The sequence below is a fragment of the Vicugna pacos genome, chromosome 7 (genome assembly GCF_048564905.1).
Source record: "Vicugna pacos chromosome 7, VicPac4, whole genome shotgun sequence".
NCBI classification, from domain to species: domain Eukaryota; kingdom Metazoa; phylum Chordata; class Mammalia; order Artiodactyla; family Camelidae; genus Vicugna; species Vicugna pacos.
In genome coordinates this window covers 55,017,365-55,043,713 of record NC_132993.1, presented here as the reverse complement: position 1 = coordinate 55,043,713, position 26,349 = coordinate 55,017,365, and the positions used below count along the sequence as shown (strand labels likewise).

Sequence of the window (26,349 nt, the reverse complement as noted above, 5' to 3'; positions counted from 1 at the left end):
CATTTTTTTCTCACTAATGTGTTGCCCCCCCCACCAAAAAAAGCAGGGTATTGAGTCACTCACCACTCACTTTAAGTCAAATATTAATACAATAACAAATGAAAATAATTTGCTTTCTTACCTCCATTCATTAATAAAAGCAAAACAGTTATTAAAAGTTTGATCAATTTTGATCCCATTTTTATCATGGAAATCATTTTCTGGGTTTTCATCAAAGGTGCCACAAAGTCCCAAAGTGTTTCTGTAATCTAAACTAGGGGCTCTGATTGTTAAACTCATGCCCCATTCACTAAGATCAGCACGGATAAATGCTCCAGAAGAAAACCAGATCTGAAATACAGAAATAAAAGATGTTTAAACAATATGCAGTATCGATTAAGGAAAACACTAGTATTTAAGAAATAAATTAATTTATTCCTTTAATATAAAAAGAGAATAGAACAGACCACAACTTTCCTTCTAATACTATATGTCAAAATAGAGTCTTTGCATTTTGCTGGCTTAAAATTTGGTCTCCACATTGATCCTTTCATTGAGATATTTTGTTTACACCCCTTTCTTTAAATAATTTAAACTAAAGTAAATATTTTATAATTAAAACAGCTAGAAATCCTGAGGATAATGTTTACCAAGTAATGCCTCTGATAATAATGATTTAATATAGACCTAGACGGCCAAGTAATTAATTTACACAGATAAATGTAATTCCGGAGGGGTATATATTCCTGTGGTTAACCAGCATTCTCTTGCAGCCAGTAGGTAAACAGAATCAGAAGCCAAATTATACCAGAAACTTGCCTGGGGAGTTGGGAAGGAGAGCACAGGGTTTGTTGAATCATCCGTGTTACCTGACTAGGATCCTCCTCACAGGAGGCTCACCTCTCCCAGATCCGGGACTTGGATGTCTATTGAAAATCACTGAAAATATGCCACCTGTGTTTGTTCCTCTGTCCCTCCTCCCCCTCTTAAATTTTTTAATTGAAAAATAGCATTTTCTTCCTTTTTATAAAAATGGTAAGTGTTCATTACAGAAAATTATTTAAAAGGCAAACAAACCTTACATTACTACTCAGTCTGAGGTAGCTACTATATTTGGTGCAAATTCTTTCAAAACATCTCCTATATTCCATTAGTATCTTTACTTATCAATAAATATCCAATTATTCCGAAATTTTCATGACTTAAAAGTAACCTATTATGTGATGTTACTATATTTAGGGTTTTGGTTAAGCTCTTTCATTCATCCCTGATTACTTGTAACTTTTCTCTCTTGGAGAAATGCAATGAACACCACTGGGATTCTGCACATCCTCAATTATTTTGTTATGATAAGTTTTTAGAAGTAAAAATTTTTTTACTTTTTTTTATTGAGTTATAGTTAAAATTTCTTGAAAGATGCACAGATTCAATTTATTATATACGAATATGTCCTCTGGAAAGGCTGTAACTGTTTCTTCTTGCCAATACTGTGTGAGAAGCGTTTGCTCTGCATTTCTTTGGTAACTAATGAGGCTGAGATTTTCGTATTTTTGTTGATTATTTGTACTTTTTGACATTTGTCAGTTTTATTTCTTTTGTGAACTGCCTGTTTATATTACTTGCTCATTTTAACTGGAGTGCTGATTATACGTTAGTGATAGTTGAGTGTTTTCTACATTAACTGTATGTTTTATATGTAGCAAATATTTTCCCAGCTTGTGATTTGCATTTTGTTTTTTGATGATGGAATTCAAGTATAGAAAGTTATGTCAAAAATGATTGTTCATCTCAATATTACAAACACATTCTCCTGCATTTTCTACTACTTTCATTTAAATTACAATTTTATCCACCTGGAATTTTTTTGGGAGATAAAAGAAAGATAATCTTAGAATGCAAACAGTCAGCTCACAAATATGAAGTATTTTTTAAAAATATTAATGAATATATAATCTTGGATCTGTTTCTTGATTTTTCTAATCCCTTTTGTGCATCTACCAGTTTATTCCTGAGGCAGACCATCTGTATTCATTTCAAAAATAGGTTAGCTATTCCTGAATATTTATTCTTAATTATATATGTTATCTTCACCTAATATACCGTTTATTAGGCACTGTCAAAAATATTTTTTATGAATAACCCACCAGGTTATCATACTGAAATCTTAAGACACTTTAGACTTGACAGTTTTAACTATGTTGTGTCTGTCTGTGTGTGGTAAGTGAAAAAAATTGTATTCCTTCTAAGATCAGTGTTAATTGAAAGCTATTTTCTTGAAAAAACTCATACTGAAAAATAATGGTTCCTAATTTAGTAGAGATGAAAAGAAACTCAAGACTTGAATCCAAAATCTGTATAAAAAATGAAAAATACTTTTAACAGTAAAGAATTATACATACTGTGACTTTTCTTCCTAAGTAAGATTCACTTATCTTGATATTGCTGGTTATGTCGTGGCTCTTTACAAATAAATATGGCTGTGATTCATGTAGCTGTCCACTGCACATGTCTAAAGAAACTACATCACCTTCTTCTTTGGCAACAAAGCCACAGTTACATGACACAGGATAGTGAAGGCTTCCACAGTCCCACTGACGTACATGGACTTCAAAATCACGTGACATACTCTTATAAAGCACAAACGTTCCAGTCTTGAAGTTATCATACATCCTATCATTAACAAAAGTCGATTACATTATACAAACCAAAATGTATATTAATTTATACACATTCAATATATTTTGATGCAAAAATGAAAGAAATCTATGTTTCTAATAGCTTTATATACTGCAGGCAATTATTTGTAGAGTACCGAATGAAACAAAGTCGTGATCGACACCTAAACCTCTCACTGCTCTTTCCTTCTCTTTCATCACTTGTCAGTCCTTACTGTCAGCCTTCTCTTTGGCCACTGCTTTAGTTTTCTTCATAGTACCCATTTTCTCAGATACACTGTATCTTTTATTTATTAATTGTGTACACTTCTTCACCCATACAAAGGTAAGCTCCATGTGAGCAGGGAATGGATGTCTGTTTTGTTTGTTGCCATACCTCCAGTAGTTAGAACAGGGTTTGTCACTTAAGTATTGCACAATCTTGATGAATTATAACAAATTAATCACCATTATGCCTTCTTGAGGTTTTTCCACTGAAATTTCTAAGCCTTTGATTATAACCATAAAGGATCTTGCATGTGGGATCAGTTGCTACAACTTTTCAATAGTTGTTCAAACGTTTGGAATTTCATTTGTTATTGGAGAGGTTCTATATCTATTAGCTCCTATTGAATAATTTTACTAACAGTGATCACATTACAATTTTTAAAAGAATAAATTACTTTGCTTCATAGGGGAAATTATGATTCAACAATGAGGTGTTCTTATTATTTCTATAGCGACATCTTAAAATGTATTCCCCAGAACAGAATAACTGAGTTTAAATCCTTCTATTGCAGCTATTAATAGCAAGATAGCTTAGATTGCTTTTTGGTTATTTTGCTCATTTTACTTTAAGTTCCAAAGGTAGATAGCCAGGTATTCATGATGGCTAAAATTTCCCCTGAGTATCCTTGCAGTGAATTAGAAGTGATTAGTTTTTTAAATGATTATAATATGTTAGTTTAATCATCTTGCCTAAACCTTAAAGATTATTTAAGTATCATGTAGAAATAATATGATATTTAAAACAAAATAACAAAATCCAAAAGAAACACAAACTACTAAGAGAAAAAACTTTCAGGAAATTACCTGCCATCAAAGGTAATTATATGTGGGTCAGTAAATGAATAGCAGTAAGCAGTTGGGACATCGTTTACTCTGATCTTAAAAGCAAAGAAATTGTCAGTAAATATTACCATTAGTAGTTATTTAGTGATATACAGTAAATTTCCTAGCAATTGCAATGAATTTTCAATTAACTATTGCGTTTATCAAAGTTACTGAAAATGGAATCATTTAAAAACTGAAATAGCATATTAAATAATTTTGAAATGAAACGTTTACAAGGTATAGTGATAAAATACACATATCTTTTTTTTTAAAGCTTCGTTTATAAAGGTATTTTTGTAATTTCTTAACCTGGATGCTGTCTGGAATGTAGCTGTTCCACAGGAAATCGTCACTAACTATAGGTTCCACTACAATACTTGTAACTCTATTTCCATCTCGAGAAAAGTCTGTTACAGCAGTGTAGTACACAAAAGCAAGGCTGCATGTTCCATTAACACAGGATGATGTCCGGTGAAGGTCCACGTGGCAGGAAGACAGTGCCAAATTTAAGCCTAGATGTTCTTTGCCTATTTTAATGAAAAACACATGGAAATTTTTCCTAAGAGAATATACCCAACAAAGCATCTCATGACTCGATTAACACAGAACACTGAATTGAGAGATTACTTAGAAGCTATGGTTGTAATATTTGCCTAAATGAAACCAAGTGTATTGAACTCTACCTGATCTTCACAAATAATTAATCAACATAAATATATATATATATAACTATTTTCAATAGGTCATAAATCCATATGCACCTGGATAAAATTCAGAAGAAATATTAAATTTATCTTTGTTTCTGTAAAAAAAATTATAATTCTAACACTAAGAAACATAAATTAACCATTTTCTGCCTAATAATTAGGCCTTGGGTCCAGATATGTCTTAGGACTTGAACTCATGTTCTATCCATTGAGTGATACCAGCAATCACTGATACAGAGTTCATCAAACAGATTTAATTATTAATACAGAGTTCATCATTTTAAAAAATAGAAAAATCAAAACCAACTGAGTAATAACCTACTACCTCTTTCACCTCCCAAATGTCCTAATATATTCAGAACTATGAGAAGCTTTCTTATCTATGGAACAAAGAGCACACACAAAAAAATAATTTGGAAAGAAAATGGTAACAGAAGAAAAGAAAAGAACTCCAGGGATTTGTTTAAACAAAAAGGATAGAGTCCTCTAAAAACTGGCAACAAAAGAATTTGCTCTCACATCCAATGAATGACTACAAAGTCCATCTGACATCAAGGAGGAAGAAAGAAGTCATTAAACACTTTCTTTCAGGTATAAAATTACATTGGTCTGACATAGGTACACTGCACTAGATTCAAAATTCCTGAACAAAATTTTTCTTCATGCATTTTTTCCCATACACATAAAAAATAACAGAAACATCCAAACTCTTAACTAGCTCCCTAAGGTGGATATGGAATATATCTGGCATAGATAGAATCCTGACATCATTCCCCTGGTACATGGTATGAGGGCCAGGTGCTGTTCTCTTTAAGCCTGTGAAAAAGCAGCATTGTCTCTGTAGAAATATACTAGGGAGCACCAACTTGTTCTCTATGGAAGTCAAGATACAATGAAAATACGCTTAAAGAAGATAAGATAAAGAGTATCAGAATGAAATCCAGAAATTTTCCCCCCAAAAAGGAAATTGTTTTCAATTGACAAATGATCAGAACATGCAAACTTCTAAAATGTAGGAATGTATTTAGGTTGTTTTTATATTATGATAGCAATGGTTATCTTGTTGAAAGAACTGAGTGCATGAAATACAGTTTAAAGTATATTTGGAAGGAAATCTTTTGCTTAACACAATTTTGAAATATGTCAATAACATCATCTGTTTCCTATTCTCCCCCACAAACTGTAGTAAAATTGGTTTACTATGCTTTTCAGAGGTAGTCTGAAGTAGAACTGTGTCAAACAGTTTGAGAGAGAGCATTTAATTTCATATTTCTGGGCTGTACTTCAAAATGAAGTGTTGCTCGTGGGGCTCCTGAAAGCTGAGTGAGTAGCTGGCTGTTATCTAACCCTGGTGCCTGTCAAACATGCCGGGATTGTCTCTCCTTTCTCACCCTGTATCCATCTCTTTTTCTGGGCACATCCTTCCCATGAGACTCTCTCTCCTTAGCATTTTAATCCTTTTGTTTCTCTGATTTAATTAGGTATAATACAGACATGAAGACTTAGATACATTTGTATTTACTAAATAAAATTTTATGCCTTATGGTGAAAAGGTATGTGAACAGAATTATAATCTATCTTAAAAGTTATATCTTAATTTATGTATCTTTTACATGCTTTGGCCTCTACACAGGAGGCTTGGGGGAAAAAAAGAACCCAACCAACCCAATCATGGCTGCACATGGGTTGTCCTCTCATATTCTATCTTGTTCTGTGGCAGAATTTTAGCTCTCGTTGTGGCTGTAACAGTGGACATTTATGTGGCCATGTATCATAAAATATATATAACTAGTAACTTAAATGGAAGAATTTTAAAACACAAAAACCTCAAACATGAGCTTACATTAGGGAGTGAAGTGTGAAGTATGCATTATGAGATCCATGTTGCATAAGCATGAACTTTTAGTATAACTTAATCACACCTCCCCCATGAGGGATGATTTGGAAAATCTTGAAGAGCAATTAACCCCTCAATCTCTGAAAATAAAACAAAGAGAAGAATAAGCAGAAAGATGAAGAGAAGGAGGAGGAAAAAACAGGGGGGACGAGGAAGAGAATAAAAAAGGAGAAGGAAGAGGAGGAAGAGGCAAAGGAGAAGAAAGATAATGAAAAGGAGGAGATTGTTTCAGCATTGTTTTTTCTTTCTAATTTGTGCTTTGAGCCCAGGGGGGATAAATGTGGACTGTGAAATAGACTGCTTTGGCTATCATAAATTTGGTCCAGTATTATTAACATGGTTGAGCTCTAGTTTGATAGAAACATGCAACATGATTAATTACATGAGTACATTCCAATGACTTTCTGGAAGAAAAAAAAAGCGTTAGTTACTTTTTGAAATGTAGTAATAAAATTAAATGGATTTAGTATGTTACCTTGATCAACAGTGGTCAGTTTTACCGAGATTTTGCATTCCTGATCAAGGTCACTGAATTCAGGACAAACGACAGGAACTGTGCTCTCCACCCTCAGCTTGTATGCTTTCCCATCTTCCGATATAGTGCTCAGTTCAGGCTGTAACTGGTATAAGAAAATATGCAGAGCAGTCATGTTCAATAGAATTTATTTCTAAGGTACAATAATTTTGAAAGGGCATTTTTTCCTCAATAGCTCATATTTTGCTAAATGAGCTGGTAGTAATAACTTAAGCACTAGAATTTTTGAATTATACAGGATCGATTAAAACCAAACCCTTAAAAACATCAGCAGCGAACAGAAGAGTACATGGAGTCACTGTAATGCTCTGAGTTTAGACACAAACTGGTTCCCTAGCACATGTTAGGCACTCCGGTTGGAGCCTGCCTTAGTGATTCTGGCTCATGGTGGGCACTGGAGAACGGAGTGCTCCTATATTCTTCCATTTGTTTGCCAAGGTTTACTGACACACCAGTGGAATATTCTACTTATTCTTAGGGATTAATATCATCCCTAGTATCAATTAGAAATCTAAGTATTTTCATACATAAATCAAAATATTATTGTCACATGAAATGTCCCAACATTTAGCTTATTTCTCAGCCTCTGCTCTCCACAGTTGGGTTTACTGAGTACTGAAACCTAGGACTGGTCCTGTCCCAGTTCACAGGTCAGTCCTTTGTTGAGGTCAGAATTTTTATGCAGTCTCCGTTCTTGGCTGGCTCTCAAAACAGATGGTTTTCAATATTCTCCCTGTTAGCCTAATCAGAAACAGTACCTGGGCAGGCGAGAATTCTACTACTGAACCACCAATGCCCAGCATAGGAACAGTACCTGTGGGCCGACCACTCACACTAATGTTGTCTGCTGAGTTCTTACCAGTGTAGATGCCAAGGTTCAGACTCCCAGGGTCTGAGCTCTGCTTCCACTCCCACTGTGCTTTATGCTGTTATGACAACATAGTTCAATCTCCTCACTTCTCTCTCTGCTCCCTATAGTGTATAAATGGACTTTATCCAGAAACAGGTTTTGCCCTGGTTCTAAGTCCTGTTCTTCAGTCTGTGAATGATCCTGTCTTATCCTTGAACTAGAGATGAATTCAGGTCAAACTCCAGTCCGTGGCTGAGACCTCAGAGGGTGCACAGTGCTTGCCTGCCTAGACCTCTTGATACTGGCCACACTCCTTCCATCACCTGTGGGTTCCCTGTCACTGCTGCTTATCTGCTGGAATAGCTCATTAGTTCTTGGACCCCAGTGCTACCAGCAGTGACTGTAGATATTATCTTGTTTAGTTAGTTCAATCTTTGCTATCTTATGCATAAAGCCTAGATTTCTCAGTCAATTCTACTCTAGCCAGAGGTTCTAGTACCTGACCTGGTACATGTCTTCCAAAATGCATAATAAATTTTGATACTCTAACTTTTGGATACATGATAGAATTAATTATGGAAACAGGATTTTTGCTTTAATCTACTCTGAGATATTTGTGAAAAAAAATGCTGGTATATTCCAACTTTAGTCCATTAACAGACCCTCAAACCTCACTGGCACTAGAGTTATTTGAGTTATCTGTCAAAAATACAAACTCTTGGGTCTCATGATGTCTCTGATGAGGTCCTGGAACCAGCATCCACAGGTCACAGTATAGAAAACACAATTCCAGTAGAATAATTTTTCAAATCCATCCTCATTGCTACATACCTTAATGCCTGCAAAAAATTCTCGGCTTTCGATGACTAAACTTTGTACATGTGGTTTCTCCAAGTAAAAGATGGAAGCACTGCAAAATATCTATGAATATGGTTAACAAACAATCATTTAGCAATATAATTCTGGAGGAAATATGTGGAAATTATTATATTTAAGTACTTAATTTTACTTTTTGAGAGATATGGCATAAGATATAATAGAAAACAAAATAATTTAAAAACTTACTTGAAAATTGAGAAAAATTCCATCATTATAAAATATTAATTATTCAAACCTCAACATAAATCAGTGTTGTAGACCTTGTATTTAAGATATATGTTAAAGTGGATAATAAATGATATTATCATTGAAAAAAATAAAAACTTTTTTTCTGGAATAAAAATGTATCATTTTAAAACCAGAAGAAGACAAATTCATTAAAGTTCATTGATAATAACTGGTATATTGCTAAAAGAAGATATTCGTACAGGGTAACTAAGATTGCTGACTCATCCATTTGTCACTGGAGTTAGATCAGCTGCCAAGAAAAAAATAAAAATGAAAGCATTGTGCTTATATTCTGGGGACAAAAGCTAATTTTAGAATATATTTTAAAGTCCATTTTTGAAAATTAATACATTTATGAAAATAAAAGAAAACTCAACTCGGTATGAACATACCCTGTCTCCAAGTCTGAGGTTTATGCCATCCAGTTCTAAAAGAGAGAATGCCTGAACTGTGGTCTCTTGTTTCAGCTCCTCTTTGATTTCTTGAGAAGAAAGCCTAGACCAAGTTATGAGAAATCCCACTGAGTTGTTTGTAGGGGAAACATCAAAAGCACACCTACAGAAAAGCCTGGACTCAATCAGCTCCACCACAACCTCTGGCCTTCCTGGAGGTGGTGGTGGCAGTGAGGCCGACAGCTGACCTGGTGGGAGAAAACGCATGGTTTTCACTCGGGCATCTTAAAGACAAGAGACTGACTTACAAGGGACAGCTCATGAAAACTGTAACTTGAGGATTTATATTAAGGAAAAATAAAATACATTTAGAAAAATAATTATTCTCTAGCAGTTAGCAAAGTAGCACATTTTTATCTTGACTGATAATCATATAAATATTGATAGTAATTTTTCAGCTCATCAAGCTTATATTAATGATGTTGAATATGACTACTCTTGAAAAGTCTAGCTCTTGAATAGAAAAGTAATGTACCTTCTTTTAAGCAATTATCTTTTCTAAAAACTGGAACAAACAAAATTAAAGTTTTCTACATTACGAATTCTTGTTATAAAGAAGAATAGTCATTACAATAAAAAATCAAGTGACTTACTATTTTACTTTATAAGTTATTCTGATAACTCAATGCATCATTACTCTCTGTTGAAAGAGCTGTTCATTCTGGAAGGGATTATTCTGTCTTAGTGAAACATATTAAGTGTTAAACAATAGTCTTACTCTTTTAATTTTTTCTCAGGTTAAAAAGGTTTGAAGTTTCCTCTGGAAACTCAGGAAGATTTTATAATTTTTATCTTTGGGCATCTGCAAGATTAAATCTATGGCTCAAAAATGCATCTAAATGAATTTTTTATTTATTTTGTTCTGTTTTAGAAAAGAGAAAAATATCTGAGTGATAAATTTTAAAAATAAGATTTTAGAAGTGTGCTAAAATATAGAAATATTTTTTCTATGATATATGTTGTAATTTTATGATAATCAGAAAGAAAATTTTTTTTTCAATTCTGTCATGTAGATTTTGGAAAATTCTGAGACCTGAGCCTAATATGAGGGGAACAAACCTTACGTACTTTCAAATATTTTAAAGTGTTATTTTGTTAGATATCGAATTACAAAATCCCAATAACAAATGAATTGTTTTCAAATTAATCTAAGTAATAAATATTTTGCTAAATATTTTAAACATTAGACCAGAACATTGTATCTAGATTTGAAGGAAATAAGACTATTTTTGAGTATATATGATTTTTTAAAAATTCCATTATCTGAGTAAAAATTTTTTCTTAAATAAACTAAGAAAAAGAAGTTGAACTTATTTCAAAACTGGGAGGCACTATCAATGAAAATAATTATTAGGAATAAGAGATAATAAATGACTGAAAAAAAATTTATGAAATTAATTTTTTTGAATCAATATTTTAAATGGTATCAGCTATCTAAGTAGCCTGATCATTGCCAGCAACAATGTAGATCAAAGAAAGTCGTTCAAATATACTTAAAGAAAAAGGTTTCAAAAACAACAACAGATAAATTATTTCTGCTTGAAAAGCACAATTATTATCACTTTGTCAGTTCTAACATTAGCATGTGCTAAATATGTTAATAAGTTTTCTGTTTTATCCTGAAGCTTTATCTCTTGACTTTTGACTCAGTATTTTCATTCAAGTGTTACTTTCCCAAATTGTGTATGATTTTATACAGCAATTTTTCTAATTAATTGCATAAACATTCTGAATAGCAAAACAGTAGCTAAAATTCACTGCTTATTCAAGGAGAGAAGTGATTTTACTGTAATATATGTGTTTGATAAAGAAAATCCAAAGTTATAATGCAGAATATCCAAACAATTACACTTCATGGTTAATGTTGCTGTTATTAAGGATATTGTTTTATTCTTTATGATCGCAACTAATTGAACAGACTTTAAGATAAAGTAATAACTTGTTAAGAAAGCACTAGAAAAATGGGCTGAAAAATCCTTTATAAATGGAATTGGACACAGAAAACCACTCAAAAATGATTTATTGTGAGAATTATTCTAATAGTACTTTTTAAGGACAAAGCATAATAATTTTTATACCTGGTACCATGGTATATTCTGGTTTTATGTCATTATGGTTTATTTCACCTTTAAAACCACCTTCAATTATATTAATGATATGTCAACAATTCCTCATTCATTCAGTGTTTCACCATATCATCATCAATATATTTGGTTAACAGGCCCCCCAAAGGGGTTAATGTTTCAGTAATTTTAATTTCTGCCCGCTATTTAGGTAGGCATCATGAATTTTATTAGGCAATCTATTAACAGTGATTTGTTACAGTTGGGGGGGGTCTTAATATTTGAAATTACTTTTTTAAAAATTGAAGTATAGACAGTTACAATGTGTCAGTTTCTGGTGAACAGCACAATGTGCTAGTCATGCATATACATACATATATTCACATTCATATTCTTTCTCACTAGGTTATTACAAGGTATTGAATATAGTTCCCTGTGCTATACAGAAGAAATTTTTTAAATCTATTTTTGTACATAGTGGCTAACATTTGCAAATCTTAAACTCCCAGATTTATCCCTTCCCACCCCTTTTCCCTTGGTAACCATAAGATTGTTTACTATGTCTGTGAGTCTGTTTCTGTTTCGTAGATGAAATAACTTAAAAATTTAAATTAGAAAATACAGATTGAAGGGAGGGAAAAACTGTGACCACCATTAACATTTTTGGTGTTTATCTTTCAAGATTTACTTGGTACAAATGTAGTCATCCCTAGAAAACAAAAATAAGGTTGTGTTGCATAATCTGATTTCTTACTTACAATATACCATGAATACTACTAATGTCGAAGAATTCATTCCTCCATTTAATATTGTTTACAGGATATTTTACCTTTATGGACACATCAAAAATATTGAATCAGCAGTTATTGGATATTTGCAATTTATTTTTTATGTTATTTGAAAAATGCTGTTAAAAATATTGTGTTTGCACACTTCAAATATTTCTCTAGGTAGATTTTTGGAAGTGGAATTCCTGGGAACAAATGCATGTGAACTTTCAAGACTATTGAGATAAATTGCAAATTTTCTCATGAAAGAGTCAATCAATATACACACATATCTGTAGGATATAAATATGCCCAGACTCTGTAGCTTTGCTAGCTCCAAGACTATTTGTTAAAGGCATAATAAAGTGATTTTTATTTTTTGATATTCATTAGACTGGGGCATTGTCAAACATTAGCATAATTCAACACATAAAGTAAGTCACAGAACATAAAAACCTGTTAAGATGATTAGTTTATAAATACATTATTAAAACATAAAATGTGATACTTACGAACACAATCACCTCCAATTTCAATTTCGTCAGGGCCACATGGGTATAATTTTGCATCAGAAATAGCTGCAAAAAGTTAAAGTTTATATATTTATTCACCTGATCATAAAGATAGATAGGTAGATAATAGATTAACAGATAGATAGATATCTGAGATGACAATTCCTCTTTGGAAAAATATGTTTTAATACAGACTAAGGCTTACTTGTTCTCAAATTTTTTCATAATAATAATTTCCATTTTCAGGATGATATCAAATGGACATAATTTGGGATCATATTTTGAAACAATTAAAGCTTTCATATCTTAGATTCCAAATTTTAGTCTGCATTATTAAGTAAGGAAACATTACACTCTCCAGAAATTAATACAACAGTTGCTTTGGTAGCCCTTCCTCAGAAGTTCCCCTCTCACCACCCCATAACTATGCACAGGATTACAGAAATGAGTCGACAGCTATCGTGGTAATATTTATAACCCAATGCCAAACTCAGTTCATTGGAACAAGAGTAATCACCTGAACAAATTAGCTCATCAGGTTGCTTCTTGGAAGAATTCAGAATTTAAACCTGAGTCAAGTTAATGATGAAGCACCACAGGGATGTCTACAGATTCCTGTTTCCAAGACCATGGAGCTCTCTATTGCCCACTCCTTCTGAAACCTTCCTATTTAACTCTTCCTCAGATTCAGTGACATATCCTATGATCTTTAGTTTGTTCTTTTTTTAAACATTACTTCTATTCATTTTCTGTCACTTGCAACCCAAAGTAATGATCCATTCTGAATTATTTTTTTCATTTGCATTTTGATCAGAGTTCATTTTTGGATATAGACACCCAGTTTGTTGAAAACACGATCCAACTCTTTTCTATAGAATTGACTATGTTCCTATGTTGAAAATCAGTTTACTATCTATGTGTTGCTTTACTTCTGGACTCTATTTTTAAAAATCTATTTGTCTATCTTTTATGTTAATAATAATGACCTGTAGATTTTTGTCCCTTTAGAATAAGTCTGCAAGTCAGATAGTATAATTTGTCCAATATTTTTTCTCGTTAAAGTAGTTTGGAGTATTGTAGGTATTTTGTATTTCCATACAAAATTTAGACTAACTTTGTCAATTTCCACCAAAAAGCTTGCTGGGATATTGGTTAGTACTATTTTGGAAATCATCTTGAGGAGATTTGACATCTTAACATTGAGTCTTTTCATCACTGAACGTGTTTTATCTCTATTTTTTTAGATTTTCTATAATTTCTCTCAGCAAAATTTTATAGTTTTCACTTTATAGATTTTGTACACCTTTCCCATATTTACTCTTCATTGCTAGTGTAAAGAAATACAAATCGTTTTTGAAAGTTAATCTTTTTTTTCTTTCAGAATTGCTAAACTCACATAAGAGCTCCAGCAGCTAATTTGTAGATTCCATGGGATTTTCTAAATAGATGATCATGTCATGTGCATTTATGTTCATGAAGGATATTGTTTCATAGTTTCCTTGTAATGCCTGCGTCTGATTTTACTTTCAGAATAATGCTCACCTCAAAGAAGTTTAAAAGTAGTCTCTCCTCTCTATTTTGAGGGGGAGAGTTGTGTAAAATTGGTATTCTTTCCAACTTAAATGTTGGGAAGAATTCCCAAGCTATCTGGGCATGGGGTTTTGTTTGTTTTGTGGGATAGAATTTAACTAGAAATACAATTCATTTAAAGGATATAGGGTCATTGAAAGTCACTTATTTTGAGTGAGCTTTGGTTCCTGTGAATTTCAGTTTGTCTACCTCACTTAAGTTGAGTTCACTGGCAGAGTTATCATAACAATCCTCTTATTACCCTTGTAATATCTGTAGAATCTGTAGTTGTATCACCTGTCTTATTCCTGATACTGGTAATTTTATTTTACCTTTTTTACTGATTAAATGGGCTAGAGAATTACTAATTTTATTGAATTTTTCAAAGAACCAGCTTTTGATTTTCCTGAGTTTTTTTCAGTGTTGTGTATTGTTGCAATGATTTTCACTCTGATCGTTACTTCCTTTCATCTGCTTACCCTGGGTCTCATTTGTACTCCTTCTTCCAGTCTCAGTGTATAAGCTGAGAGAGTTAATTTGTGACCTTTCTTATTTTCCAATATAGCTGTTTCCTGAGTGTTTCTCTGAATTAACTTCAAAATTTTTTGTGTTATTCTGATTTCTTTAATTTAGGGCCCAGAACATGTTCTATCTTGGTTGATGTTTCATGTGCCTTTGTAGATAATATAGGTTGTTTTAGCATTTGTAGAATCTTTTCTAAATGTCATCTAGATCAAGCTGTTGATAAGAGTTTTTCTATTCTCCTCCATTTTTGCTGTTTCTGTTTCTGCAAACCCAGTTATTGATTAATGGGTATTAATCCCCAGCATAAACTGTAGATTGGTCCATTTCTTCTTGAAAATCCCTAAGTTTTGCTTCATGTATTTTGAATCTGTTATTAGGGACATAAGTGTTTAGAATTGTTATGTTCTGTTGCTGAATTGACCCATTTATCATTAGGGAATGACTCTTGTTTTTCCAGGTAACACTCTTTGCTCTGTAATCTGCTCTGCTAATATGGACACCCAGGATTTCTTATGATTTGTGTTACCTAAGTATATCTTTTGCTATCCTTACACTCTCAACCTCATTTTAAAAATATTTAAAGTGGGTTTTTCTGGGCAGTCTATATAGTTGGGTCTTGCTTTTCTGTTCAATCTGACAATTTCTGACTGTTAGGTGGGGTGTTTACACTAAACATACTTAACTGCTTATTGACACTGTGGGGTTTAAATTTACCATGTTGCTGTTCTGTATTTGTCCTATTGGCACTTTTCACCTTTCTCTGCCCCTTAAAAAAATTGAGTGTATTTTATGACTCCATTTTATCTCCCTTGTTGGCTGATTTGCTGTATTTTTTTTAGTGGGTGCTGTAGGGTTTATGGTATACATTCTTAATTTCTCATAGCCTATTTTCAATTGATATGTTGCCTCTTCATGTATATAGTACAAGGACTTAACTACCTTGCTCACTAAAAGTACAGAAAATGTGAAAAATATTTCTCCCTTGGATTATTCTAAAAAAAAAAACCCATATATCGGTCTTTTTGCTTGAATAACATTGATTACAAGTATAATCTTAAATCAATATTTCTTTTCTTACTTGGCTTCTAAAACTCTCTAAGGGTAGAAAAGTTATGTGAAAATGATACCAGATTATAAAAAAGAAAACCTAGTCATGAGAATATGCTATCAAAGTGAAAACATTTTTCTTTAATTTTTGCTGTTTTGATGATTTTTTTAAGTTAAATATGACTGAGTGTTGCCTACTTAGTAGCCATAGGTCTGGGACAGAAGTATGTCCAAGTGAAAAACTACATTTCATAGGCTGCCTCTGCAGATGGGCCAGAGAGGAGCTTGGGATGCTGAAGTAGTTGTGATGAGGCTTTTTCCTCATCAGGAAAAGGGGGCAAGTTTCAGTTAGCAAGAGCCCTCTTTTAACCTTTGGGCTTTCCCTTTTATCCCATCTAAAACAGGTGTAAAAAGCCTAAACCTGAACCTTCATCCTGTGTCCGTGAAGGAAAAGCCTAGAGCCTGACAGAGACCTCAGCCTGACATTGTAAAGTGACCAAGTCACCATCTTCAGGAGCACCTGTCCAGATTCTTGGTAAGCAAAAAAAAAAAAAAAACAAACAAGAAAAAAGAAAAAGAAAAAGAAACTCATACATGGATTAAGGAACATTTTTGTTTGCTAGCCATGAACACTAATTCAAATCTAAATGGTACTTTGAGGTAAGGTTTTACTGGCAAATTGGAGAGGATAATTTATGGGTATGTCTGATTAATAACTTCTACATTGAGTCAAAAATGGTGATCATCTCCCAGAAATTCTGTTTTCCCTAAAACCAGTAGGACGACTTTAATATGAAGAATGAGAGAAAAAAATTTGAATATTTAAGCTTGGGAAATTGAATAGGTAGTAATGACATTAACAAAGCAGGAAATAACTTTTTACGTTTTAAGCTCGTGTCAAGAAAATGAAAATTTTAAATACTAAATGTTAAAATCCAATATAAGTGACAACAATAACAAAAATTCAATATAAACAATAGCAAAACAAAATTTCTGCTGAAGTGATCATTTGTATTTTATGTATTCTCTGGCGTAGTTCTTTTTTTTTCATTGTTAACAGTTGTCAGTATTTCTTAAACTGATGTAGATAAATTGTTGGTTTTTTCTGTTGAAACACCTGCAGAATTTTACACACATATTTGGTAATAGTATTTGAAATTTTATAAAAATTAACTACTTTTTGATGGCAAGAATATTAAAAAATACTAAAAAGACATTTTTCAGAATCTCTCAGCATGACCATTCAATGAAGCTAATGCACCTCTCTGGATTTTCTCCTTCCCAGAGAATGACATTAGTGATGTCATTCTATGAACTGAGCAGATGCTGCCCTTCCTTATTGAACATGATGCTTCCAGCCAGGACTAGCTGGCCAGCAGCTGTGTAAGAAATGTGAAGATTTACAGGCTAACTTTCTCAGGATAATTCTCCAAAGACTTCTCAATGCACAGAGAATAAAACGCAGAGCTTCTTAAATACTAGGCCAGGCTGCTCTTCCAAACCTGTGTCTCCTTATGTTCTCCCTTGCTCGCTGAGACCCTGCGTCTCTGTCCCTGCTTTCACACTTGCGAGCGCACCATACTCTAATTACCTGAAGGCCTTTCACGTGCTACTGCTGCTGTCTGGGGTGTTCTTCCCCTCACTTTTTCTGTGATCCGGGACCATTTACCCTCCAGTTTTCAGTGCCAAGTCCTGTTCTCAGAAAAGGCTTTCTTTAGCCACACCACATTATGATGTCATCTTCCTCTTTCCTCCAGTTTTCCCATTTACAATAAGTTTTAATCTTTTCACTCATAATTTAATTAATTCCAATTATTTGCAATTTATAATCCCATGTATTTTCATTCTAGATATTGTCCTTGGTTCTTCTCTTTCTATCTCCTCTCATCGCCAGTGCATGAGCTCTGCCTCCAAAAGACATCCCAATTCAGGACCCTCTTTCCTTTGTCTCTGCTCTAAGCCATCCCCGCCTTCCCCAACATTTAAATCACCACCGTTTTTTTTTTTTATTGAATTAATGCAACAGCCTCGTAAACAGTGCAGGAAGAGTAACCTTTTAAATACAACCCTCAGACAGCATTATTCACTTACTTAAAACCCCATAAGACTTTATACTGCAATTGTACCTAAATGTAAGTTCTTAACAACAGCGTGCAGACGCTGCAGACCCTGTTACCTTCCAGCTTCTCTGACAGCATCTCACAAGGCTCACGCACTCAGTCTGTTCCCACTAAGCTGTTTCTTCTTCAGTTCCTGGAATGTTTATCTTCACACCTGTCTAAGGACATTTGCATTTGCTCTTCTTTTTATCTGAAATGCTCTTTTCCCATACCTTTTAATGACTGGCTCATTCTCTTCATTTGGAGCTCAGCTCAAGTTCATCACCTATTCAGAGAGACCTTCCCAAGTGCCTTTGTAAGACAGCATTCCTGTGCCAGTCAACCCCTATTATACTGACCTGTTTTCCTCAATTTATAACACCTATTGCTTTCCAAAATAATTTTATTCTTTATTTTATTTTTGTTTTGTGATAAACATTTTATTTTAAAATAATTTTAGATTTACATAGAAGTTGAAAAATAGTGTAGAGCTTTCCTTCATACCCCTTATCCATCTTCCACTAATGTCACATATTACAAAACCATGATACATCTGTCAAAGCTAAGAAATTGACTTTAGGACTCTACTTTAAAATAAGCTGAAGACTCTATTCAGATTTTACCAGTTTTCCACAAATGTTCTTTTCTGTTACAGTTATCCAATCTAGGATATCATCACAGTGCATTACTCATGCTCCCCTAGCCCTTTCCAGTCTTTGTTTGTTTCTTACTCTCTCATGGCTTTCCATGATTGTGACACTTTTGAAGAGTACTATTCATGTATTTTATACAATGTTTCTCAACTTGGGTTTATATGAATTTGCTCATAATTAGACTGGGGTTACAGCATTTGAGGAAGAATATCACGAAGGAGAAGGGTCCTTATTGTATGTTATCAGTAGATAAATGATATCAATACTCATTATATTATCACTACCAACGTTAACCATTGATATTTTCACACTGACAAATATTTTTGAGAAGTCTAAGATCTTGGCAAAGAATTCTGAACAAATCTGGCCCAACTGAAACCAGGAATTTAGCCTCACTCTAGCAATAGTAGTAAACCAGATCTCTTACTGAGATTTGCATTAATTGCATTCACCCCATCCAGAAGATGGCACAAACACAGCAACACACAGAGTTCCATCACTAGCAGTTCATGTGTATTACACAAGTTTTCTTACCTTCTGCACAGTATCCCATACACCCCTGGGTGGGCTGTAGTAAGTATACAAAGAACCTCCCACAGTTTCTTACAGACACTGGGATTTGAAAAAGACAGCAGTCTTTTGTAGTGCTGAACAAAAACTGCCAGGTGGCACAAGCTGTCAGTTGCTTGATCTCTCCAGGAGGGGGCAGTGTTTCTGAATCTCTCAGAGACAGCCAGATGGGGGCCTGTGTTCCACAGTGATTCATCTTTTGGATCGGAGAAAAAAAAAGTTGAAAATTCAAGGTATTTTCATACATGGTAGATAAATCAACTTTGCATTTTCTTTTAAACAACCTATAAAATATTAAATTATAAATCATTAAAAAAATCGAATAACTTGTACTGTAGCATAAAAGAAAAAGTATAGTAAAGTACACTTATGGAATAGTAAATTTAAGGATAGAGTCCTCATAATTAATATACTCTTATTCAGTTAAAATATTTTTATTCCATTTATTACATTTATATTGTGAACAAGACAAATTCAGTATCAGTTGACTTACTAAAATAGCTGAAATATTCTAAAAGAGAATAAGTCAACTTGAAGTCATTCTAACATATAGTACAAAGATAGACTGAGCTTGGAGATTTCTTGAAAAATTTCTGGAAATAGTATATGTAAGATGTTAACACACAGTTCAAGAAGCATCAAAAAATCAGGGGAGAAGGAGAGGATTGTTCAAAATCTGGAGGTGGACCAACAGGTTGGCAAATTGGAAAAAAAAATGAAGTTAAAGCCTTATTTGAAGCCAAATTGGGATATCTTTCCTGAATTCTTTTTGAATTATATAGGTAAAGAAGAAAATAATTTCCACTTCGGCATAATTTTAAAAATGTAGGTAACGATAAGGAAAACATCCCACTAAGACATAATCCCTCTGTTAAGCAGACAAGAACTGAAGCACTTAAAATACACAGTATTTTACTGTTTGCAAGCTACTGTGATTAAGTACATGAGCCCTGGAGAATGACTGCCTGTGATCAAAACTTGATGGTCTGACTGCTACCTGGATGACTCTAGGAGTGTTACACCTAAAAATACGCCTCCTGTACTGTACGATAGGAGTCATGATGAGAGACTGTCTTGTACAGTTGTTGTGACAGATAGCGTAAGTGAAAACACTGGGTGGACCACTGAGCACTGTATTCACTATTACTATTACTCTCAGAATAGGGAATATGGGAGGACTCCCTTGGCTTAACTCAATCTTGACACAAAATTAAAATAGTATTCCAGCATGAGAAACAAATCGGCTGTAACAAGATTCAATCCTTATATGAAAAAAACACTTAAGAAAGATCACATGTAGATCACAATAGTGAGCTGATACCTCTACACATTTGGTTGGCATCTCAGCAGGTCTGTCAAAGAGGAGAAACCGATACCAGCCAGGAGACAGGGAATGGTCACATATCAGGTCTTGGATGGCTGACTGCTGGAGGTGTAAGGAGTCAAAGTGGACACTTCTGTAAGGGCTCTGGAGCAACTGGTGTCCCCCAGGAGCGCACTCCTGAACTAGAATAGAAAGATAGATGTCTTTATGTGTGTATTCCCTACCTTAGCATGGTTCAGTCCTCAATTGAAGTTGAGTCCTCAAACAAAAATAGAGCAGATAAACCCACAAGTGCACAAAAAGACCATCTGAAATAGCAGGTGCCAAGATGACTTTGCCTGCACTTCCCATAAATACAACAAACAAATCAAAAACTCTTTAGAATGTACTTTTGAGGGTCAAGGATTTTGTTTTCATTTAATTTGGAAAAGCAAAATTGCCGATTGCTGTTGAGTGAGGATTTGTGTATTCCTACTATCTGGAGGCAGAGGCCTTACAAAGACTTCTCTTGAGAATGGTCCTCCAGATTTGAATGCCATTATTGACCCTCCACAACCTGCTTTGCACCACAGTAGCTACATGCCCCCCAGATCCCATCTCTGGCAGGTTCTGGAATGCAACGAATGAAACCAATCTTTCAATGCCAATACAGTTTTTGTAAAATGCCCTCCTACTGAAGCTGTTGCAATTTTTAGTGCTGGAAAAAATAGAAAGTTTTCAACTTTCTTTTTTTTTAAGATAAAAATATTGAAGTTAATTTTGATTTCTAAGCACAGGAAAAGGAATGGGGTGGAGGGGAAAAGTTTTGAAGGGAAAACAAGAAAAGACCATGGAGAAAGAGACAGTTCTGTAGTTTTTTTAGGAAAGTCATTTTCTGAGCAGTAGTTGGCCTGCAAGATACTTTTTCTGTCAGACCCACAGAGGCAAAACATAAAGTTTCTTTTCCCAGCATGAAAGAGAAGCGAACAGGAGACAATGAAAACAGTTATCCTAGAAATACAGCTCTTGTTTGAGGCTCCTGTCTCCCAAATCATAAGAAACACAAGGAAGTGTCCTTATTTAGACACCAGAGCATCTTGTTGACACAGTGGGCAGAAAATCTCCCAATATTAGATTCTATGTTTGTTCAAGAAAAACACTCTAATAAAGATAATATCTATGAAACAGAAATGGGGAAGAAAAGTTTAATCATTACTAAGCTACCTCACTATAGCAAATTTTTATCTAACTAAACAAAACTCTCAAACTTTTTTTTATATAATTTTAGGTTACAAAGTGTTTATGAACTAAAATCAATTTGCAAACAAATTAACAAGGAGCACTATAAGCTAGAGGTATTAATTTGTAAGTCAGTCTCACAAGTGCAGCTTATGAAAACTGTCTTTATTATAATTTTTTGCTTTTTATTTTGTTGTTTGTAGTTATAAAGATACTGTTTTGTGTGATAAAAGATCTCCCTGAAGAATTTTTTTTTTAGTAAAAGATTTTTGGAATGACCACAAAAGGTTCTTCTTCCTTTTGTCTCTAGTTTCACCAGTTATAAATGCCCCAAAATGCTCCAGTGACTCTGACTATCTCAATCTGACAACAGAAGATAAATATTTTATAAAATGTATATGGGTAGAAGTCAGGGGCTGCACCATCATTTCATTTAATTTTGAAATATTTCTAATTCCTGTCAATATCAGATGATTGCATCTGCTTAGAAACTAAGGAAAATATTTAAAAAGAGATTACTAGTGAGGTTTGCATGAATTATTCAAATGTTTTCTCTGATCTTACCCTGTAATAGAATTTTGTCTTGGGGAAAAAGTCAATAACTCCATCTTTATTCTGTGCAGTATTTCTTCTTCCTAGGCGCTTCTGTAATTCTCACATTTCCTCTGATTTTGCTGCTTTGAATAATTGTTTTCTAACTCAAAGCTAATGATGTAATAGATGTAGAAGAAATTACAGTGTGACATCAACAATACTAAAGAATATTTAAACAGAGATGTTTAAAAATTTATTTATTTATTTTAGAGGAAAATCCCTGATTTGTGTAATTAATACTAGCTCATTCTTTGTACCATTTATTTCACAATTTTCCTCCCAGATTTACTTGTCTCTTTTAGGATGTTCAAGGTCTTTATAGAACAATTTTAAATCTTATCAGCAATGAACAAGCCACACTCTTAAAAACCTCATTACAACCTTAACTCTAGAATGGAAGATATAGTTAACTATAGCTGGTCTGGTCTCTCGTTTGGGAATTTAGGGGCCTAGCTCCCCAAGTACTGAAAGAATAACTCTACAGGCCTATTTCATCAATCAATTTCATGACATGAATGATGTACAAAGCTTTCTAGCAAACTTTCAGTGTAGTTTTTTTTCTCTCAAAACAAAAGCATATGTAAAGTATACTTTAAAATTTACATTTCAACTTATTCTATCTTCTTCCCAATAAGATTTAAAGAAGCTAGGTAGTATATAATAGAATCTGCAATACTTGGATTTCAAATACTTTTAAAAAAGTGCATCAGGTTATAAGTAATGGATACATAATGATACAATATGCAAACAGTTTTCTAGTTTTATTTGTAGATGTAAGCAACCTATATTAGATTATTTTCTGGTTTAATACATTGGCTAAGACTAGCATTCTGTAAGATTTATAACTAGGTGACAAACAAGTATGTTAAGAAACTAAATAAATCAATGTATTTTTAAGAGATGAATGTGCTTAATGCCTAAGGACGGCCATTTCATAATAGCTGAGTTTATAATTATAAAATCTTTGTTATATTGCTCTATGGGAATTTTAAATATTTGTGAATTTTTAAAAAACTGTGTAATTTCCCCAAAGATGTAGGAAAGGGAAAAACCACCTTCGAGCTCCAAATTCACTGAGAAATAAAAATTTAATCATTAAGCTTCTGATATTCAAAATTGTATTATGGGTTCTACAACAACACAAAAGCCTAAAAGGCACGGTTAAATAGAGTGATGGGTTTGCTAAGTCTCTTTAATTTTAATGGGAAATGACAGTCTTTTCAATAAAGGGTGAAGTTGGACCTTTCGGTTATACCAATTACAAAAGTTAATTCAAAATCAATCAGAGACCAGAATACAAGAGCTTAAACTATGAGAGTTAGGAAAAAATATTGGGGTACATTTCTATGATTTTAGATTTGGCAATATATTTCACGATATGACAACAAAGCACAGCAACAAAAGATAGATAAATTGGACTTCATGAAAATTAACTTCTGTGCTTCAAAGGACATTATCAAGAAATCAAAAAGACAACTTAGAGAATGGGTGAAAATAATTGTAATTCATATATCTGCTAAGATAATTGTATCTAGAATATACAAATAACTCATATGATTCAATAACAAAAAAGGCCAGCAACCTGATTAACAAATTGGCAAAGGATTTGAGTAGGTGTTTCTCTAAAGAAGATGCGTAAATGTCCAGTAAACACATGGGAAATGTTTGACGTCATTAGCCACCAGGGAAATGCAAATTGACCCACAGTGAGATGTCGCTTCATTCCCACTAGAGTGGTTAGAATCAAAATTTCAGGTAATAACAAGTGCTGATAAACAAGGCTGTGGATAAATTGGAATCTTCATACACTGCTGCAGGAATATAAAACAGTGTAGTCACTTTGGAAAATATCCTAGCTATTCCTGAAATGGTTAAACACCATTACCCTGTGAGCCAATAACTCTACTCCTAGGTATATTTCTAAAAGAAATGAAAACATGTCCATACAAAATCTTGTACCTGAATGTTTATAGCAGACCTATTTGTAATAGTCGAAAGTTGGAAATAACCCAAATGTTCATCAACTGATGAACTTGTATACAAAACATGGTACATACACACTTACAATGGAATACTCTTCCATCACAAAAAGAGATGAAGTACCAATACACATGCTACATCATGATGAACCTTGAAAACATCATGCTAAGTGAAAGAAGTCAGGCACAAAAGACAATCTATTATGTGATTCATTTAGATAAAATATCCAGAGTAGGCAGATCTATAGAGCAGAAGGTAGATCAGTGATTACTTACAGTTGGGAAGATGGAGCGGGTGAAGGAGGGGGTAGAGAGAGATTAGCTAGAGTATGGTATTTCTTTTGAAGGTGACAAAAGTGTTCTAAAATTGACTATAGTAATGACTGCACATATACATAAACCCATGTCATTGTATACTATAATAAACCACTGTACACTGTAAATGAGTGATTAGTATGGTATATGAACTATATCTTAACAAGGCTGTATGCAAAAAGAAAAGTCTTGTGTTTTCCATTTGTCTCCCCTTTTATCTGTGCTAACTCTAGTAAATATATAGAAGTTTATTATAAACTTTATTTTAAACTCCACCATGGTATGAGCTTAGAACCTGGTAACAGCACTGCTCGCCTTCAGTAAAGGGATTACAAGGCTATTTTATCGAGACAAGAAGTGGTTATCTGATCTTAATAAACACTGAAGCAAATTCCTTTATAAATATTGGTCACTTTTCTGGAAACATTATGTAACTATAATAACTGCATATTTAATAAATTATTACATGTATTTTTAACAGTTCTTCATGAAGCTCTAGTAAATGTGTAAGCAAACCAAAGAAGACACAGACTACTGATAGCTTGTTGAGGTGTAGCATTTCAGGAAATAACTTAATTGGGTTCTAATATTCTTTTTACACTTTTACATGGCAGGGTGCTTATTCCCCCTCCCTTTTTTACAGCATAAACTTACCTTAGTAAAATAGATTAAGATCAACAAAGTGATAAAACAAAATTATGCCTTGAATGTTTATAAATGTTGCTCACAATCTTTTTTTTTTAAGCTTCAGGTAATTTTACACAGATCAGATTCATTTCTGAAAATTAAGTAAACTTGTAAGAACAAGTTACCTTTCATTTAATATTCCCATCTGTGTGAACACAAAAACGATCAGGAAGGGCTAATGAATGTTGTTTTGTTTTAACTTCACTGTACTTTAAATTATATGTCCTTAGTCTTGGATTGAAGTAGGAAGAGAGCTAATCTCTCCTTAGAGATCTCTTTTACAGTAGCAAAACAGATTCTAACAGATAAACGAAAAATATTATACACAAAACTTATTGAATTACTATAGGAATAAACTGTTCGTCAGTTTATTATTTCCAGGGGGTGATGAGTGGTGTAGAAATCGTGCATTTTGGAATTGAGCTCTTTTCGGATATTTCAGATCCATTTGTCCATAGGACACCTGGCAGATCCAGCAAAACTTTCTCTCTTACAGTGAATTAAAGAGACCTTAAGGAGCAGAATATCAGCAGGAAACAGACAAAGGAACAAAAGCGGGACTAGGGGTCTTAGGAGAAGAGGCGGCAACAACCTCCTGTGCGCAAAGGAAAACTGGAGCGCACTGAGATTGTAAGGTGACCTTTCCAAAGACTGTGTTAGGGCAGAGGAGAGGTTGATAAGAGACAAATATTAGATGAGGCCATTAGATGCGCAAGCACTCTCCGCGTGTCATCCAGGAAGTCAGCCCCCCTCTCCCAAAGGCCCAGGTGGCGCCGCTGCGCTCCCATCCGCCAGCGCCCTACCTGGCCAACCTTTCCCCGGGGCCAGGAGCATCAGTGCCAGCGCCAGCACCCAGATTCCGCCAGGCATCGCAGCTGCCGCGGGTGGAACGAAGGCGTCGCAGGGCCCTGGCTGTGGGTGCGGGTAGGAAGGGGCCATCGCAGCCCCTCCTCAGTTCTTCTATCACAGGACTCAGTCTGTTCCTGCTCCCCCTTCAGGGTCGCCGCGTGTCCTCGCTCTGGGGCGCAGCGCTCTTCCAAGGATAACCGCGCGAGCCTGGTGACTCCTCCCTCCCAAGCCCCACCCGCCTGCCGGAAAGCCACTCCCAGCCTGTCCCCGGAGACCCGGCGGTT

At 34.2% G+C, this 26,349-nt stretch overlaps 1 protein-coding gene across 1 annotated transcript in view; it reads right to left on the bottom strand.

The window, feature by feature from the left end:
- VWDE (von Willebrand factor D and EGF domains) overlaps positions 1-26,086 on the bottom strand; it is a 59,652-nt gene extending 33,566 nt beyond the window's left edge. The window contains exons 1-11 of the mRNA XM_072965431.1: positions 26,029-26,086; positions 20,421-20,605; positions 19,064-19,295; positions 12,637-12,702; positions 9,235-9,482; positions 8,567-8,656; positions 6,826-6,970; positions 4,056-4,273; positions 3,726-3,799; positions 2,379-2,649; positions 122-330 (exon numbers count right to left, since the gene is read on the bottom strand). Of these exons, the coding sequence (XP_072821532.1) occupies positions 122-330; positions 2,379-2,649; positions 3,726-3,799; positions 4,056-4,273; positions 6,826-6,970; positions 8,567-8,656; positions 9,235-9,482; positions 12,637-12,702; positions 19,064-19,295; positions 20,421-20,605; positions 26,029-26,086 (1,796 nt within the window). The remainder of the gene's footprint in view (positions 1-121; positions 331-2,378; positions 2,650-3,725; positions 3,800-4,055; positions 4,274-6,825; positions 6,971-8,566; positions 8,657-9,234; positions 9,483-12,636; positions 12,703-19,063; positions 19,296-20,420; positions 20,606-26,028) is intronic.
- Between the last annotated feature and the right edge of the window lie 263 nt (positions 26,087-26,349).